We start from the raw sequence: 13,734 nt of genomic DNA on the forward strand, positions 1-13,734 counted from the left end.
GAGGGACCCAGGAAGGCAACAGTGCCTAGGACCCAAAAAAAGTCATAATGCGGCCCCGCCAGTGGGGTGGGCCAGGCCAGGATGGGGTGGGGATGGCAGCTGGAATTCTGCTTCCTTGTCAAAGGTCCCCATGTCTGGTGCCCAGTGCAGGGGGAAAACAGTGTCTCCTTGTTATAGCCTGACCCGGGCCATGCCCACCTTAGCTGGAGTGCCTGGTGGTGGTGGGTGCTCTGGTTTTGTTTGCCACTTTATCCCCTGGAAGGGTGCTCAGTAAATGTTTGCTGAGTGCATGGAGACCACTTCTGTTGTCCCTCCTCCGACTTCCTGCTCTACCTGTGTCTGACTCAGGTGGGTGGGAGCTAGAATCAGGGTGAGGAAGGGGCAGAGAGCTGGCAGAGGGACTGCCTGTGACCTGCTCTGAGTTCTTAATGATGTCTCACAGCCTGGGATTCTCACAGCCTGGGCATGTTAAGACCAAACCCAGCCCCTCCCAGGATTATGAGAACCTGGGGGAGCTGAGCAGTACAGATGGGGGAGAAAGGTGAGTTGGATGAGGCATAGCTAGGCCTCTGGCCAGGACTTCCCCTTCCCAGGGTGGGAGGAGATTTGGTAGAGCATAGACCCAGCACTACTGATTCTGCAGCTTTTCACTTTTCCCAGACAGCCAGGGCAGTGGGCACCAGGGCTTGAGGTCAGAGTAGGGACAGGTGCCTGAAGTGAGCCCAGGCCAGAGTCCCAGGGACATCCATCACCTGGGGGACAGGGAGGCCCAGGCTTGGGGAAGGAGGATTAAGTAGAAGGGTAGCATTGAGTACTATTTTGTTTGGTTTTTAATTGTTGTGCTTTGTTGTTTCCCCCAAATTTTATTTTGAGACCTCTTAAACCTATAGAAAAGGTATAAGAATAGTATAAGGAGCATCTCTTTACTCTTCACCTGGATTTGCCATTTGTTACCATTTTGACACATATGCTGTTTGCTGAAGTATTTGAGAAAATAGACATCTATACTTTGTTTTAAACACTCTGATTTCATTAGATTCAGGTTAATCACTTTTGGCCTCTGTCCTATAGACCAGGGTAATCTTCGGGATTGGTTTAACACTTGGAAGTTACCTGCAGATTGCCAGGCCTTTTGTGAGAACCTGGGTTTGCAGCTCAGTCCTGCCCTGCCCCTCAGCACTCAGCCCAGACAGGGAACAATAGGTGGCTCCTGGAAGTGTGTTTTTCCCCCAACATTTTCTTATGAACATTTTCAAACACAGAAAAGTAGAAAGAATTTTATAGTGACCTCCCATATGTGCATCACCTGGATTCTACATTTAACTCCTGGGAGGTTTTAAGCTGGAGAGTCGTTAGCAGGGTTTTGTGGAAGAATGGTCTTAGCAGGTAGATTGCATACAATTCCTGAACTCCATCCCATGAGCCTGATTCCAGTCCCAGGAGTGAGACTGAAAGTGGACACGCACTCGGGAACCTGTCTGGTCAACTTGGTTTCAGGCCTTCTACCTGTCTGCCCATGGCTGGATCTAGCTCTCACTGGCAGCCTGGGCTGAGGCTGAGGTACCCTCTGCAGTGTCTGGACATGGGGTGGATGCTGTGCATTTGAGCCAGGACCTCCTGGGCTCTGGGCCTTGAGCTGCTCCCTAGCCCAGCTCTGTATTGCAGGGGTGAAGGTGCCTGAAGTCATCAAGGACGTCTGCCGGAGAGCTTCCTACATCAGCCAGGAGAAACTCTGGTGAGCTCTCATCTACGATTGTTGGAGGGAGGGCTGGGGCAGGGGAGTTGCCTTTTCTCTCCCCAGAATGTCTGGGATCAGGGCCCCCACTAGCCCACTTCATGTCTTCGTACAAATTAGAAAAAGGCACTTCTTACTCTGGGCAGACACAGCCCTGCACCAGGGAGAGCAGAGATCCTGCTGAATTTCGGCACTTACCTGCGGCCTGGGTCAGATGCCTTTGCTCATACAGGATGTGACTGACTCTCTCACTAGGTCTCTGTGGGACTCCTGCTGTCCCCTGGCTGAGAACTCTGACCCTTCCTCAACAGAGTGGGTCTGGAGGCAGATCTGGGGCAGCAGAGGACCAAGTGGCTTAGGTAACAAAGGTCCTATCTCCTGCATTCCCATCCTAGTCCCTCTCCCAGAGTGAGTGCTCGATGTTCCCGCAGTGGTGTTGAGGTGGAGCCGACATCACAGAGACTGCAGTGCCCTGTGGACACAGACCCTTCCCAGGAGGTTCGACGGAGGTTTGGCAAGAAGTATGACTGCTCTTCCACTTAAGCCCAGGCAGTTCATCCATCCGTTCACCTTGCACACTTTGATAACTGGGTCCCAGGCACTGTGCTAAGCACTGGGTGGGTGGGGGGGCAAGATGAATAGTGCCTGTCCAAGAACATGAGTTAGTCTGGTACACTGATAATTACAATGTCCCCCTGATGAATGTTATAATAGTGGTAAGAACAAGGGGCTTCAGAGCTCAAGGGAATGCTCATCTCTGCTTGGGAGGTCAGGGAAGGCTTCCTGGAGGAGGTGTCCTTTCAGCCTCCACTAGTGGGTGAGAACAGAGCCAGTGGGAGTTGGGAGTTACAGGGTGGGAGGGGAGAGGGCTGTCTGAGTGACTGGGAACTGGGGTAGATGGAGTACATTCCCTGGTATGGATTGACCAAGGGAGCACTGCGAGGCCGTCCCTACGTTGATAGCCCACTTGAGGAGTATGGTATAACTTCTGGGGTCTGAACCCTGCTTGGCTTAAGTAACTGGGTGAGGGGCTGCACTAGCGTTGAGTCTTTTTACCTGAGAGCCAAGACTTCCTGTCTCCAAGGGTAACGTCCTTCCAGACCCTGCTGTTCACTGAGGCTCACAGAGAGAAGTTTCAACGAAGCCGTCGCCACCAAACTGTGCAACAGTTCAAGCGCTTCATAGAGAACTACCGTCGCCACATCGGCTGCGTGGCTGTGTTCTACGCGATCGCCGCAGGCCTTTTTCTGGAGAGGGCCTACTGTGAGTGACAGCCTCAGGGATGGGGACAGGACTTGGCAAAAACGGAGAGCTCTGGGGGCGGGGCCTGCGATGAATGAAAGATGGACCTGGGGCGGGGCTTGCAGTAAGTGACAGTCCTGAGAGCAGGGCCTCCTCCTGTGGGTGTGTGGGCCCGCTTAAATGAAAACTTTGGGGAGGCACTGGTGAGTGGTAGCCTGCTGGGGCCCGTGGTTGACCTCCCTCAGCAGGACTCTCTCCTCTGCACTTCTCCCCCCTTTCCTACCTGGGCCCCTCCACAGACTACACCTTTACCTCGCCACCCTCGGGCATCACAGAGACCACCTTTGTGGGCATCATTCTATCACGGGGCACAGCGGCCAGCATCTCCTTCATGTTCTCCTACATCCTGCTCACCATGTGCCGTAACCTCATCACTTTCCTACGAGAGACCTTCCTGAACCGCTACGTGCCCTTCGACGCTGCCGTGGACTTTCATCGCCTCATTGCCTCCACTGCCATCGTTCTCACAGGCAGGGCCTGGGAGCCCTGGGGATCCTCTCCCTGTCCTCCTAACCCCCTGATGCCTTCCCCCCTCTGAGAGCCCCCTTTTCTCTACCTGCACTTAACTTGAGTGTAAGTCTTGGATATCCTTTTCATAAGGATGGTGGTGGCCCCAGCAATGGTGTGAAGTAAGCCCAGGAGCCCCTTACTACTCCACCCAAGTGCCTCTTCCCATGCTTTTAAGGTCACCTCACCAGCCTCCCTCTGACAAGTTACTAACACCCCAGAATGAGTGCACATAATGTGTGATCTTCCATCTTTTGTGTTTTAAAACATAATCCTATGAAAGAAACCACAGGAGTGAACTTCTAATATATAATTTAGACTTATGTGGTTGTGCATGGGGCATGGGGAGGAACAAGATGTTGACTGGAGATCAGAATTCCAGACCCCCAGGGCCCTTCTTCAGGCCCCCAACTCTGGCTTGGCTGGAGTCCTCTACCTAGGGCTGAATGGGTTGAGCACTCCCACCCAGCTGCCCCCAGGCTCACCCCCATCCTGTCTGGTCTTCCTTAGTCTTACACAGTGTGGGCCATGTGGTAAATGTGTACCTGTTCTCCATCAGTCCACTCAGCGTCCTCTCCTGCATCTTCCCTGGCCTCTTCCATGATGACGGGTGAGTGGGGGTGGGAGGGTATTATTTGTGGGTGGAAAGAAGCAAATTTTCTTGGGTCAGAGGAAAGTGTCACCTTCCAGGTTATAGAACAGACAATGATCAGCCTGAACCCCCCAACACCAAGTCAGCAGAAAAAGAGACTGGTAACTGGGTTGGGGTACCTCGTCTGAAGGTTTCTTTCTGGAAATCCCAGACATCTCCTCTCAAGATCCTTCCCTGCTTTCCCTTCCCCACAGGTCGGAGTTCCCCCAGAAGTATTACTGGTGGTTTTTCCAGACTGTGCCAGGTGAGAGACCTCCCTGCTCTGTAAATTTCTGGGCCTGGCTCCATGCTCCAGATTCTGGGTGCTATCTGCCACAGGCAGCCTCATTGCACTCACTGGGCTGTCATGGTGAATCAGGCTCTGCCCTCTGGCCCTGAGGACTCTAGTGGGCAGTAGGAGGCTGCTTCCCAGTCCTTCTCTCAGCAGCTTAGCTGGGTTTCTATCCCAACCAACTCTGAACTAGTCCCTCCTTCTGTGGAATGGGAGCGGTCCCCCTCCGCTCTCCATACACACAGACCTATTATCACAGTGGTTCTGAGGGAATACTGTGCCCAAGCTGCATGGCGGAAGCACCAGGCTCTTTGTCAAGCCAGGCAGACACCACTCTACCCCTTTTAGTCTGTCTTGACAAGGGCTGTTTAGAGGCATATTCCTAACTCCCCATAATCACCCATTTTAGAGCTATTAGCTGTGAATCTATTCAAACACTTCTTGAACCTATTTATATTTTCAGTCTGTTCCCTCCTTGGGGTTACTAACATGTTTTCTACACTCGCTCCTCTGTGAACCACAGCATTTTTTAAAAAAACCTAAAATGATCTGCTTTGAACTTCAGAGAATGCTTGCTAATTCCTGCACACTGGGATTTAGAGGATAAGGCTGTGCTTTGGTTAGATCCCTTTTTAACCTCTGCTTTTCTGTACTGCAAGGTTCTAATCTTCCTAATTTCTTCCTTTCTTTTCCTTGATCACTTGAGGGGCCAGTCTGTGCTCCCTGTGCTCCTGCCCTGGCTCCTGCATTGCCCTCCAGGCCTGGCATTGTTTCCCTGTGAGGAGGGGCCTCCCACCAACTCCAGGGTGAACCCAGGGGGGCTCTGGTGGTGGTACTTACTCACCAGTGCTCATGCTGTGCGCTGTGGCAGCTAAGTGGAGTGTTGCAGGGACACAGAGGTTTGTGTCCATGAGGGCAGGGCCGGCAATGTCCAGAGTCCCACCCTGAGGGCCTAGAATAGACGTCCCACGCATTCACTCATTCAGCACACATTTATGTAACGCTGATGCTGTGCCAGGCCCTACACTAGGCACTAGGATTCAGTGGTGAACTAGCCTAGCCTGGTCCCTGTTCTTGTGGACCTGAGAGTCAGGAAAGTGACAGACATAAAACAAATAATGACATGGGTATTAGAAAAATAACGATCATGACAAGGTCTATGAAGGATGAGTAAGGTCTGTTGAAGTGAAAGGTACCTGTGATCAGTGTATGGGAGGGGAGGCGCAGAGGAGGATGCTGGGGCTTTCCCTACCCCCTCTTAGGGCAGTGGAGTGGAAAGGGATCCAGACCCTTGGCAGCATCAGAAAAGCCCTACTCCTTTTTCCTTCCCCCTTGTTCATTTTGCAGGCCTCACAGGGGTCATAATGCTCCTGGTCCTGGCCATCATGTACGTCTTCGCCTCCCACTACTTCCGCCGCCACAGCTTCCGGGGCTTCTGGCTGACCCACCACCTCTACATCCTGCTCTACGTGTTGGTGAGAGCTTTTGACTCTGAGCCAGGCTAGCAGGGTCTGGTCAAGACGATCCCAGGGAGGCAGTGAGAGCTGAGACGTTAGTTTTCCATCCCCTTAGTTATTTCAAGTATCCTCTTCATTTCTCACTAAAAAGATGGAGACTCTCAAGTAGACTGACCCCAATATGCAGCACTTGGAAGATGAACTCGCTGGCGTGGGTCTTGCAGTAGGACCTCTACCAGGCCGATCTACATTCCTTGCAGACACCCTAACATCATTTCTGCCCAGCCAATCTTTCCCCACTTTGGGTAGCATTTTTGGTCTCCTGGATGGACTACCTACACTTAAGGGCACATCACCCTTTTTTAGAGAAACTTAGCAATTGGGTTCTGTCACTTCTGTTCTGATCTTGTTTTCTGGGTTGTTAGCCACCCCACCCAGCTAAATGCCACCTATAAAGTTAATAAGCTTGCTCAAAATATCTTCTCTTGCACTGTGGATAAAATGGATTTTTAAGACTCCACCTGTCCCCTTTCCTTCTCCTCAATCTGGTTTCCTGCCTTCCTTCTGTTTCCCTCCATTTTCCTGTCCTGTTCACCTCACCCTTCCCTGATTTGTCATCATCTGCCTCAGCTAGTTGGTTACAGAGCCAACTCTGATCTGTGCCCCTGTCTCATGGCTCTGCTTGACCTACCTTCCTCACAGACAAGCAGTTCCCAAAGGGCACCCTGACGGCCTTGTTGGGAAGCTTAAACTAAATCCCAAGGTCCATATGTCCCCAGTGGTGATAGCTTGGCTGCCCGCATTCAGGAAGTGCAGAGTGCATATGGCTGCCCTCTCTATCACCCTGCTCCAGCAGAACTGCACACAGGGGTCTCCCTTGTCACGAGACAAAGGAAGAGTCCATCATTGCCTGGGTTAGGCTGGCGCCTGTGGTCAGCCCTGCCTCTTCCCACGTGTAGTTCTGTCCTCACTGATAAGTAGGAGGGCCTGTTTGCATCTTGTGTGAGGCTCAGCACTTCACAGTTCTGAAGATGACTACCAGCCTTGGCTTAGGTTGTTTCCTAGAACTGATGATATTTGTTCCCAAAGAAATCTTCCTCTTCTTTGGAAGCCGTGGCTAATTTATCACTCCTTCTCTACCTTCTCAGTAATGGGTGGAGCCCTACCATCCTGAGTTACTGTTTCTATTAGGGGTAGAGATGATGTTCTTGTTCCTGGCAAAAAAGCAGCTCCTTTGCACTAGATGGGAGATCCAGAAGAGTAGCTAGACTGGCTCCCCGAGATCAAGACCCCTTTCTGATTTATCCCTGGTTTGGGGGATCACTGGAATTCAGAGCCACCCTTCCTGCCATCAGTGAAGTCAGCAGCTCAGAAAGGTGCAGGCCCCTCTCCTGGGCAGTCTTAGCCATGGCAGCTCGGGAATGTCTCCCCTGGGGAGAGACCAGGGCCCAAACCACCTGCTTCCTTACCATTTATCCCAGGTGTGGCCACTTGACCTCAGACAGAAAGAGAATTACAAGTAAAGGACCCAGGGTGGAGTAGGTCCCGGGGAAGGATGTCCAGGCTAGAGCAGGCCGGACTAGCACAGCAGAAGCTGAGGTGGCGGGCTGCTCCCTCAGCTCCTCAGCCAACCATAAGTCTGCAGTGGCTTTGTGGTTTAAAAGTAGAGCCAACACCAAACAGAGGAGCATGAGGTCACCCCGACATTGCTGTCAGTCTGGTTGGATGCTCAGAAAGCCTTGGTGATGGATGTGGGCTCCACAATGAGAGAAGAACTTGAGGAACTGGAGCCAGTTCAGAGAAGAGCCCGGAGAGGTTTTAGTTAGTCCTGTGGGGAAAGACTCAAGGATTTGACAACACTCAGAGGGAGGAAGAGCTAAATGAGGAACCCGAGTTCAGTTTAACAGTTATGTGTTGAGGGTCTGTTACATCCTAGCTCTGTGCCAAGCCGTGTAGAAGAAAGGGGAGGCTCTAAGCCCTGCCCTCAGGAACTTAGGATTTGCCACAGAGATAAGTGCCATGCATGTGAAATGATCAAAATGAGCAGGACAATACAGGATTCACTGCTGAGCTGAGTGTTCCAAACAGTAAGTTATAAGAGCTCATTGAAGGGAGTTCCATTTGGGCCAAACAGGTTAGGGGAGATTTTGAGGGAGAAGATGGGACTTGGGCCAAGCCTTACAGAGAAATAAGCTAAGGTTTGCCAGGACAGAGTGGAAGCTGAAGAACATTCCAGGTAGAAAGAAAAAGCATTCACAGAGGTGCGAAGGTGGGAATGATGATAGAATGTTCAGGGCACGTAGGAGACGGGCCTGGCTATGGGTGGCCACAGGGTGTTAGGTGGTAATAGGACATAGTGAACCTGCATGGGCTGCGCTGAAGCTGAGGGTCTCTGGCTCAGCTGAGAGGTCATGCCATGTGGGAGAGCATAGAAAGAGCAGAGAGTGAGGAAATCAGGCTTGTGCAACATACAGGACTGGGATGGGAGAAGGAACAGTCAGTGCAGGAGATGAGTCAGTAAGTGGCCTGAGAGGGAAAGAGGGAGAACTAGTAGAACATTGTTGCAGAAGTGGCAAGGTGGGAGCAAAAGTGGTCTGAAAGACCTCAGGGTTTGGCCATTCATGAGCCCTCAGTGAGCAGGTCCTGAGAAGAGGTGGAGGCCGGAGCCAGACTGAGGAGCAAGCAAGTGGGAAGAATGGAACAAGTAGCATCTGACCAGCTTGTTGGGGACAGGACCAGAGCTGGACAATACCTGTCAGTTATTTCATGGAAAAGGGGGACTGGCTAGGTATTCTTAGACTCCAAAGGGAGAGGATAAATTGGGGAAACTCCTTTCATCGACTCAACAGTTACTGAATGCCTACCATGTGCCAGGCATTAACTGCTAGTTGCTGAGAGTATAGTGGCAAGCAAAATGAATGCAGTTCCTACTCCTACTGTCCACTGGGGGAAACAACAGTAAACATGTCAATGATGAAACAAACTTATTGTGGATCACAAGTGCTCTGAGGGGAGTTAACAGGATGATGTGACAGAGAGGACTGAGGGGAGGCCTAAGGAGGTGGTGTTTTTGCAGAGACCTGAAAAATGAGATGGAGATAATCATGGGAAGAACTGGGGGAGGGCATCTGTGGCAGAGGGAACAGCAGGTGCAAAGGTTCTGAAGCAGAAAAGACTTGCCGTGTTTGAAGATCAGGGAGAGGGAAACACTGGCAGGAATCATAAGGCCCTGTGGTGCAATGGGAAGTCCAGTAGGTTTTTAAAGCTGGTGATGACATAAAACGAACTTTAAAAAGTCACACTGGCTGAAGGGAATGGATCACAGTGGGGCAACCCAGTGGAAGACCAGTTAGGAGGCTATTGCATGAGGGCAGGTGAGAAGCTAGGTTTGGTCTAGGATGGTGTCAGATGCAAATAGTCTCATTGATCATGGATGCTTTGGAGGATGGGGTTGGGAGAGGTTAGGTTTTGGAACCTGGAAGGATCATGGCACACAGTGAGGTAGAGGTTGGATATATCAGTGGGGGAAGGATGCCGGGGTCTAAGCTCCAAGCTGGCCTCAGACCCTGTAGTGGGTGTTGTTGGGTCTGAGCTGTATTTTTCACTCTATCTAGCTCATTATCCATGGCAGCTTCGCTCTGATCCAGCTGCCCCGTTTCCACATCTTCTTCCTGGTCCCGGCACTAATCTATGTGGGGGACAAGCTGGTGAGCCTGAGCCGGAAGAAAGTGGAGATCATCGTGGTGAAGGCGGAGCTGCTGCCTTCAGGTACAAGCCTAGAGGCTGTCAAGGGGCCAGCCTGGTGGTATTGAGGAAGCTGACAGAGCAGGGGCAGAGTCTGGACCTCATAATCTCCTAGCCTGGCCCAGGCACCTTGGGGTGGCCGAGATGAGGAGGCTGGTAAGAGAAGCTCTTTGCCAGGAGACATGAGCCTCTCACACAACAGAGAAGAGGAGCTCAGGTCAGGTTGCCCTTTCCTCTGCTGACTACTAGCCCCAGTGCTATCCAGCCCCTCCTCAGGGTAGACATGACTGGAGGGGAGTAATGACTTCTGATGGGGAGAGATCTCCCTTGTCATATTCCAGAAGTAGAACTGAGGATGCAGGTGGGGTCACTCTCTAGAGGCCACACTGTTGTAGGGTTCAGGACAGCAGCCTCCCGCCCACCTCCCCTCCACAGGAGTGACCCACCTGCAGTTCCAGCGGCCCCAAGGCTTTGAGTACAAGTCTGGGCAGTGGGTGCGGATCGCCTGCCTGGCTCTGGGGACCACCGAGTACCACCCCTTCACATTGACTTCTGCGCCCCATGAGGACACGCTCAGCTTGCACATCCGGGCGGCTGGACCCTGGACCACTCGCCTCAGGGAGATCTACTCACCTCCAACGGACGGCTGTGCCAGATACCCGAAGGTACTCAGACCCAGGCCAGACGTGTCACATCGTCCCACATCCCTTTAGCAGGCTTTGCCCCTGCAGTACCAGACTCCCCACTGTGTCCCCCCACCATCCAGAGACTGGTTGTTTCAGATAATGCCAGAGTGCCCCTCTTGCCCTCACTCCATAAATCTACCTGCCTTTCCTTGCCTCCCATTTCTGGCTTCAGAACTATGGTGGTAGCAGAGTTTGACTCAAACCCACTCGCTTCCCTACAGCTGTACCTTGATGGACCGTTTGGAGAGGGCCACCAGGAGTGGCATAAGTTTGAGGTGTCAGTGCTGGTGGGAGGGGGCATTGGGGTCACCCCCTTTGCCTCCATCCTAAAAGACCTGGTTTTTAAGTCATCAGTCAGCCGCCAAGTGTTCTGTAAGAAGGTGAGTGCCCCCCCCCACCAGCCAGCCCGTGACCCTGCTCCCTATCACTGCCCATCTGTGCCCGTCTCCCTGCCTCTGTTCTTGTCTCCTGATCTGGGCAAGGCCAAGCTGCCCTGACCCCAGGGGGTGAGGATATCCTCAGACCCTAAAGCATACAGTTGTTTTGCTATGCCCCCAGGCTCCTTCCCTCAGTTATACAGACACCCCATATAGGATTTGATTCTGGAAGCCTCTCCAGGCAGGATCAGAGAGGGGTGAAGAAATCTATTCCCTCTTACAGAGGAGGCTAGCACTTAAGGCATTGTTGGGCTGGGAGAGGGAAGGGCACACTTGGGGTGGGGCACAAGTGAAACTGGCTTTGCTCTCAAGAGGAAAAAAAAGGGAGGTGGCAAGGCAGGGCTGACGGGCACAGCTGGCTCCAGGAACACAACCTAGGCCTTCAGGCCTCCTATACACCAGGCCCCTTCACCCCAGCCTGGACCTGGTGGCAGGCCCCTGCTTGTCTCTCTAGGTCTGGCAGTTTGAGTCAGGGATACAGGAATGCAGCAGGCAGAAGCCCAGCCCACCTGCTGTCAGCATTGCGAGGGGGGCAGACAGTTCCCTGCTCCTTTGTTCATAGCAGTTCTGCCTCTGCTTTTTAACCCACACAGCCCCACTTTTCCGCATCAGAAGCTGGAGATGGGTTCCCTGAGGGCAGCTTACATCCTGTTGGCCTCTCTTTGAATCCATTCCCATCCCTTTCAGGCAGCCAGCTGGGTCTTCCCTGAGGCTGTTCTGTGACATGCCCCTTGGTGGGACTCTCTCCCTCTGGGCTAAGGTTGGTTGGGAGCCTGGCAGCCTGAGGAAGGCCCACTGGAAGGAATGGCAGGGCAGGCTCAGCATGACAAAGCTGCTTGCCACCCCAGCACACCTTCAGCACTGAGAAAGAGTCCATTCTCAGTGCCCCAGGCTGTCACTCACTTGCACCTCTCCATGCCCTGGGGCAACTCCACCCCCTGCCCCAGAGCCTGGCCCTGTGGCTCCATTCACTCCATCTCCCCAGGCTGTCTGGGGTGAGGCACAAGTTGGCCAAGACCAGAAGAGTTCTACTAAGTGGAGATCCCTGGGATGTAGGTAGCCTGACCTGAGCTGGGTCCTAAGCTCCAGCCATGTGTCCCCAGATCTACTTCATCTGGGTGACACGAACCCAGAGGCAGTTCGAGTGGCTGGCTGACATCATCCGGGAGGTGGAGGAGAATGACCAACAGGACCTGGTGTCTGTGCACATCTACATCACCCAGCTGGCTGAGAAGTTCGACCTCAGGACCACCATGCTGGTATGTCAGGGCCAGACAGGCAGGGCAGCCGAGTGGGTTGGCAGGATAAGGTAGGATGGCTAGGGCAGGTAGGTAGACAGCCAGGCTGTTGGCAGGAGGCACAGAGCTGGTGGCTCCAATACTCAGCCTCCAGCTCCCGCCCTACCCCCGGCTTTGGGCTGGCCTGGGCTAAGTACTGCCCCTGATTGTGCTTGGCCTGACCTGCCCTTGTGCCCTCAGTACATCTGTGAGAGGCACTTCCAGAAGGTGCTGAACCGGAGTCTGTTCACGGGTCTGCGCTCCATCACCCACTTTGGCCGACCCCCCTTTGAGCCCTTCTTCAACTCCCTGCAGGAGGTTCACCCACAGGTCAGTCCTCACCGCATATCCAAGTTCTCTTCACTTTATCATTTGGGGTCTGAGCAAAGCTCCCAAACCTGCTCCGTCAGGGAAGAAATTGACTGCTGATGAGAATGCATCCCCTGGGAGGTTGGTGGGGTAATGGGATGAGAGAAGAGAAGTGGGGTCACCCTGAAGGGCTAAGGGAGGAGGCAGGCGACAGGGACTTGCCACTTCTGAAGTCATGATGCCATGTCCAGAAGCAAGAACTCAGTGACTGAGCTGGCCCTCACCATACACTCAGAGCTACCATTATTACTAATACTGGGCCAGGCCTCACCCTGGACACAGAGCTAAGCTTCACCAGGAACACTGGGCAAGCTACTGCTATCATAAATACTGAGTAAGCCCTTAATGAGACACTAAGCTATCCCTCAACTTGAACATCGATTAACTCAGCTCCTATTAGAAACACTGATCTTTCACTTGAAGCTGGCAAATGCCTCAGAGGGGCTAGAGACTGGACCCACAGAGAGCAAGTCTACCAAAATTGACTCAGACTTAACACTGAGCCAGGCCTCACCATGCATGGTAGAAGCAAACTGTCAGGAACATGGCATGAACCCTCATCAAGGACTCCTGATGGTCTTTAATGTGGACACTGAGCTAGCCCTCCTTCTGAACACTGAGCTAGCTAGCCTTCACTTCCTCCCTCAACAGGTCCGGAAGATTGGGGTGTTTAGCTGTGGCCCCCCAGGCATGACCAAGAATGTGGAAAAGGCCTGTCAGCTCATCAACAGGCAGGACCGGACTCATTTCTCCCACCATTACGAGAACTTCTAGGCCTTCTGCCCAGGGGCTCCACCCACTGCCCCGCTGAGCAGAGGTTTGGGCCCCACCTCACCTCTGTACTTCCTGTTTCAGGTTCCCTCAGCCTTTTCCCTATTCCCACCTCCCAACCTTGCAGCAGGAAGGTAGCCATGGTCAGTCACCCCATGTGGGCTCAGGGACCCCCAGGCTCATAAAGACTAACACTGGAGAAGTGGAAGGCACTGTCTAGGGACTACAGATTGAGAGCTATTATTGTTTTGAGGCAAAGTGACACCTCTTCTTCCAAACTAAGGGAAAAAACTCAAAAGACTGGAGCTGGCAAGTAGTGTGTGTGTGTGTGTGCGGGGGGGGGGGGGGGTGGTGGTGGTGTGTGTGGAAGGGGGGCTGTGATCCTAAGGATGAAGTGGGAGCACAGATGGGAGCATCTTAGAACCCCTTTCCCTAGTCTTCCTCCTCCTCTGGGCTCCCCACTGTCAAATGGGCTGGCAAATGCCTTGGAGGGGTTAGAGGTTGGACTCAGAGAGCAATTTATAGG

The 13,734-nt window shown here is 52.9% G+C and overlaps 1 protein-coding gene across 1 annotated transcript in view; it reads left to right on the forward strand.

Moving 5' to 3' along the window:
* The window catches only part of DUOX1 (dual oxidase 1), a 31,189-nt gene extending 17,643 nt beyond the window's left edge, over positions 1–13,546 (forward strand). Inside the window, exons 21-33 of the mRNA XM_074327807.2 lie at positions 1,666–1,735; positions 2,131–2,256; positions 2,820–2,998; positions 3,277–3,507; positions 4,055–4,154; positions 4,391–4,440; positions 5,815–5,942; positions 9,539–9,692; positions 10,104–10,333; positions 10,576–10,734; positions 11,895–12,050; positions 12,270–12,398; positions 13,089–13,546. Coding sequence (XP_074183908.2) covers positions 1,666–1,735; positions 2,131–2,256; positions 2,820–2,998; positions 3,277–3,507; positions 4,055–4,154; positions 4,391–4,440; positions 5,815–5,942; positions 9,539–9,692; positions 10,104–10,333; positions 10,576–10,734; positions 11,895–12,050; positions 12,270–12,398; positions 13,089–13,211 — 1,835 coding nt within the window. The 3' untranslated portion in view covers positions 13,212–13,546. The remainder of the gene's footprint in view (positions 1–1,665; positions 1,736–2,130; positions 2,257–2,819; positions 2,999–3,276; positions 3,508–4,054; positions 4,155–4,390; positions 4,441–5,814; positions 5,943–9,538; positions 9,693–10,103; positions 10,334–10,575; positions 10,735–11,894; positions 12,051–12,269; positions 12,399–13,088) is intronic.
* Positions 13,547–13,734: the final 188 nt, after the last annotated feature.

Source organism: Rhinolophus sinicus, chromosome 3 (assembly GCF_057876585.1).
Source record: "Rhinolophus sinicus isolate RSI-liver-muscle chromosome 3, RSI-T2T, whole genome shotgun sequence".
Lineage (NCBI taxonomy): Eukaryota > Metazoa > Chordata > Mammalia > Chiroptera > Rhinolophidae > Rhinolophus > Rhinolophus sinicus.